The 5,190-nt window shown below is 42.8% G+C and overlaps 1 protein-coding gene across 1 annotated transcript in view; it reads right to left on the bottom strand.

Moving 5' to 3' along the window:
• Positions 1–365: 365 nt before the first annotated feature.
• Positions 366–5,190, bottom strand: part of LOC306933646 (protein FAM219A-like) — a gene marked incomplete at both ends in the record, with an annotated part of 16,259 nt that continues 11,434 nt past the window's right edge. The window contains 4 exons of the mRNA XM_079515961.1: positions 366–524; positions 2,438–2,498; positions 2,976–3,056; positions 3,753–3,858. Coding sequence (XP_079372087.1) covers positions 366–524; positions 2,438–2,498; positions 2,976–3,056; positions 3,753–3,858 — 407 coding nt within the window. The remainder of the gene's footprint in view (positions 525–2,437; positions 2,499–2,975; positions 3,057–3,752; positions 3,859–5,190) is intronic.

The following is a 5,190-nucleotide window of genomic DNA, read 5'->3' as shown; positions in this document are numbered from 1 at the left end:
TGATCACTTTCACCAATTTCACTTGAATCCGTACATTTTCTGTTTACTCAAGAGCCGTAGAGAAGGGGAGAGCGCTGTTACTGAACAAACACTCTATAGCAATGATTACTGAATATAGAGATCATATAACACTTACTTTAACCAAAGAAATAATCACTTACCACACCTTTAATCTTCCTTGCCATCATTATTTATTATCGCCATCAAAGTAGTATGTAAGTAAATGCGTTAATTTGTTGTAATAATAATAATAATAATAATAATAATATTCTAACAATGCTTCTTTGTCGCTGCTGTTGGATAACAGCAGATGAGGATTGGAGGGAGGAGGGGTTAAATTGTGTGTTGAGGGGCTGGGGGCGGGGTTACTGTATTTGACAGGTAGTGGAGGCGGTAGCCTGGCAACACATGCAGGTAGGGTTGACGGACTTGGGCGGGATGAGGTCGAGGTCTTCATCGTCGGGGATCTCATCCAATCGGTAGCCGTCCTTCAACAGCTGGATGTTCAGGTCCTGGTTGATTTGCTGCAGAGACGGACGGAGGGACAGATGGACAAGTTAAAGGGCTATTTCCCTTTTCTTTTTTAAGCATTTCTAGGGTCATTTTAACCCATTTAGGCCTGACGTCAAAATTAAAAAAAAAAGATCTACAAGCTCGTAGCGCGGCACTTGATAGCTAAAGTATAACAGAATGCTTAAAACACCAAAAGGGGTTCCTGCCCAGATTGGTTTAATGTCTACTCTGGCTTTTGTGTGCACCCCAGACAGTTTGTTGTTTTTAAATTCTGTGATTTAATGTTAAGATATTTGATGTTCATTTTAACCTACCGCTCCTTATGTGTGCCTGAAGACACACGTCTCTGCTTCTGTCCTCCTAATGTGTGAGGGGGCCATATTGTTTTAAATGTATGGAATTAATTTTTAAAGATGTTTGCAAATGTCATCCTATAACCCCTTCAAGCACCCATGGACCCTACATTGAGAACCAGTGTGCTAGGCAACTGAGAAACCAATCATAACATAATTAGCTAATTAAACAGTGGTAACCCACATGAATACATAATTAATTAAAGCAGCATAATGAGATAATGGTAATTTAGTTATTAGTCAGTGTTTCGATAGTCAAATTTAGATTCCAGCACTGATGTGATTATGCATAATAATATGTCTGGGTGATAATTGAATTATATTCAAACAGACTCAACACTGTAATGTATATTGTCGCGGGCAAGGCGGCAACGCGCTATTTGGTTTGGTTTTGGTTAACCTCGCGTCACCAGACTTTCCACCTCGGAGGAAAGCCTGGTCTGTGTTCCTAAATCGCCTGTGTGATCCGGTCTAGGTGTGGTTTAGACTGGATGATAAAAATAAATAAAAAATAAAAACCCCTGCATCGCTTTGTTTTGGTGACCCCTGTTTGTTTTTAGTCTCGCCAGTCGCTACGAGTTGGAATAAAAGATGGATATATCAAACAAACTATTCCAAGAAGTACTTAGGCCCTAAAATTATGATGCCCTTGATCGCTGGGAATTAGCTTTCAGTAATTCTGATTCCGGTTTGTGGTTTCCGGCCTGATGACTACAACATGATGTAACTTATCATCCGCTCCCGCTCCCATCATAAACCCAAAAATGGTAGGTTTTGGGTTTTGTTAAAAAAGTTAAATCTCTATATTCCGATAGAAATCATTGCTATATAGAGCATGGCTCTTCAACAGTGCGTTCGGGGCCCCTAGGGTTCCTCAGAGTTACTACAGGGGGGGTCTCCAAATCTTTGGGTGATTGGAACTTTCTTTTGTTTTACATTAACCATAGAATCAGAATCAGTACGTTCTGTGGGGAATATTAGCCAGAAAATAGCCGATCTACAAGCACACAACGCCCTGCCGCTGCGAGGCATTGTGAGCTTGTAGATCACCTATTTTTGGCGAGAGGTTTGGAGAAGTAAGGTAAGTAAAGTAAGTAAGTAAAAAGTAAGGTTTCTGAACTGTCCCCAGTCCACCAATGAGTCACAGAGTGAGTAGACATTACACAAAATGGTAGCATCTTATTATTTTAGAGAAGGATGAGGCTGGCAGCACACTGCGTCAGGCACCCGGAACTAGTGGCAAGCAAACTGACATTATGGGAGCCAACCCAGGGAAAATCCAGGAAAGGCAAGAGGCACACCACCTACGTAGATGTACTGCAGCGCGACAACTTAGCTAACAACACTGTAGAGCTCAAAACCCTGAGAGTGTGGAGGGCAGAGATCCAGTAGTCCCGAGTTGGTGTTGGCTAGACCGCACTCTTGCATCGCATCGGCAGCATCTTATAATGAGCATTAGGGAGGACCTGTTTCATGTGGAAGATGAGGTCAAAAATGGACGTGACGTGCTCCTTCAAGTGCCGTTTACCCAGAATGCATAGCTACTGTACCTGTTCCCTCACACATCTCACCTCGGCTGAGGAGTATCCTGACGACGAGTATCTGGACGAAGTCATGTCAAAGTCGTCATCACTGGAAGACACACGCACGCGCACACACACGCACGCACGCACGCACGCACGCACGCACGCACGCACGCACGCACGCACGCACACACGCACACACGCACACACACACACACACACACACAATGCCACTTCATTTAACTTGAATGAATGAATGTATGCATGACTTGCATGTATGGATGGAACTATTTGGTGATAAATGGAAAGAGCAAATCAGGACTTCATATAACATAACAGACACAATATCACTGAGGATAAAAACACAAGTGTGTGTGTGTGTGTGTGTGTGTGTGTGTGTGTGTGTGTGTGTGTGTGTGTGTGTGTGTGTGTGTGTGTGTGTGTGTGTGTGTGAGTATGTGTGTGTGTGTGTGTGTGTGTGTGTGTGTGTGTGTGTGTGTGTGTGTGTGTGTGTGTGTGTGTGTGTGTGTGTGTGTGTGTGTGTGTGTGCGCGCGCACATGCACATACACGTGTGTGCGTGTTTACCTGTCTGTGTCTAGGGCCACTAGGGGCTTCTCATCTGGACTCTGGTCTAAGGAGGAATAGCCTTTGTTGGGCACGACAAGGCTGGTGGAGAGAGGGAGAGAGGGAGAGAGAGAGAGAGAGAGAGAGAGAGACACAACACATACACAACATACGAGAGAGAGAGAGAGAGAGAGAGAGAGAGAGAGAGAGAGAGAGAGAGAGAGAGAACACAAACACAACATACATACAATTGTCAAATACTACAGGACCGAGGCAAACGTTTAGAAAGCTACAAGCTCACAACGGCTATTTTCACAATATTTAATTGTGTAACCGAGTCAAACTAAATGTAGTAGGAACCTTGGCTGGTAATCCAGCATGACAGTGTGTCGCGGGTTCGAGTCCTGATCCTGACGAACTTTGCTGTGTGTCTTTACCCCCATCTATCTCTCTGTTTCCTGTCAAGCTACTGTATATCTATCAATAAAGGCAAAAAAGCCCCAAAAATATCTTAAAAGATCTGCTATTTTTTGCAATAAAAAACCTTCCCAACACACCCAACACCACACCTGTTTTTTTTTTATTGTAACGCCCAAAACACCCATGACTAATTCAGGGCCCTTAGCGCCAGGTGTTAACATATTGCGGCCACAATAATGTATCTGGTAGATAGTCCTGGCTCAAAATCGTTTGAAATGAGGGTGTGTGGCCAAATGCTCTTAAATTTGTGTGAGGGGGTGTCCTTGACATGGAGATGTTTGAGAAGCACTGAAATACTTAAGGGCAGCATGTAGTTACCGTGTTCTGGCCATGACGTTGTTTTTCTTGGGTTGTTGGTTCACAGGACTGCCCACCGTGTTGGTGTTCTTCAACGAGCCTTTTCTGGCCATCTCTCTCTGTTTCTCTGCACACACACACACACACACACACACACACACACACACACACACACACACACACACACACACACACACACACACACACACACACACACACACACACACACACACACACACACACACACACACACACACACACACACAGACACACACACACACACACACACACACACACACACACACACACACACACACAGTTTTAGTCATCACAGCTTAGCTTTAATTTAGTTTTCGTCAGTGAAACAAGGTAGTCGACAAACGAGTTTTAGAAATTAACACTGGATGAAGAGTGAACAATGTCCAACACAGTCACAGAAGACAGTAGCTATTTCAATCAACCACTGCTTAATTCGTTTTTAGGACAATTAGGGGAAATAGGGGGGGGGGGGGGGGGGGGGCAGTGAACTGACCTCATGCTTCCTTCTACGCATGAGGAGTCCAAGCTGCTTCTTTTCACATGACAGGGGAGAGTTTCCCCGGCCAGACGTAGCACGTGGAAGGAACACGCTATTCCGACCAGTTATTATGTTTCTGAAAAGAGTTTTGGACCTGACAGAGACAATACTGTACTGGAGAGATGAATGCAAATGATACTGAAGATTAGGCTAACTTTGTTGGTGGCTTTTCTATTTAGTAAAGGTGGAAATACAACCACAAGGGGACAAATCATGTATTCAAAATGTTACAAAGGTATACTACATTACTAGCATCAGTACCAAAACTAAATGTACTCATTGTACAGAATGCTTCCAACATATTTCTAAATGTGTTCAGAAATAGCAGATCTACAAGATCACTATGAGCTTGTATATTTGCTGTGAGCATGTACATTGGCTATTTTCGAATAGCCAAAGTAAAAAATAGGGCTTTATTGGTTAATGTTAATTTTGTAATAATTTAAATCTACAAAGTAACTTGTAACTAAATAACCAAACAATTGTAGTGGAGTAAAAAGGTACATATTTGCCATATTTGCCTCTGAGATGTAGCATAAATGCATAGAACAATATAAAATACTAAAATAACCTTGACATTGTACCTAAGTGCAGTACTACAGTAACAGTATTTGTACAGTATACTGAAGTTACTTTTCACCACTGCTAACCAGGACAGTGACATTTAGTCTTTTCCATGAGAGGAAGTAGTGTACATGATATCATAAGGAAGTGGGCTCATCTGGAAAAGGGAATTATGATTAATCTGATTTGACAATAAGGGAGCATCAATCCGCTCTGTGTCTCTGGGTAGAAAACCATGGGGGGAAAGCAAGCTTTGAAATAATCAAATAATTGAGAAGCTGACTCTCTCATCCACAGAGACTTACAGAGTCTAGTCCC

This window comes from Electrona antarctica (assembly GCF_951216825.1).
Source record: "Electrona antarctica genome assembly, chromosome: 12".
NCBI lineage: Eukaryota > Metazoa > Chordata > Actinopteri > Myctophiformes > Myctophidae > Electrona > Electrona antarctica.
The sequence above is the reverse complement of the archived record's forward strand: the minus strand, read 5'-3'. Positions and strand labels throughout refer to the sequence as shown.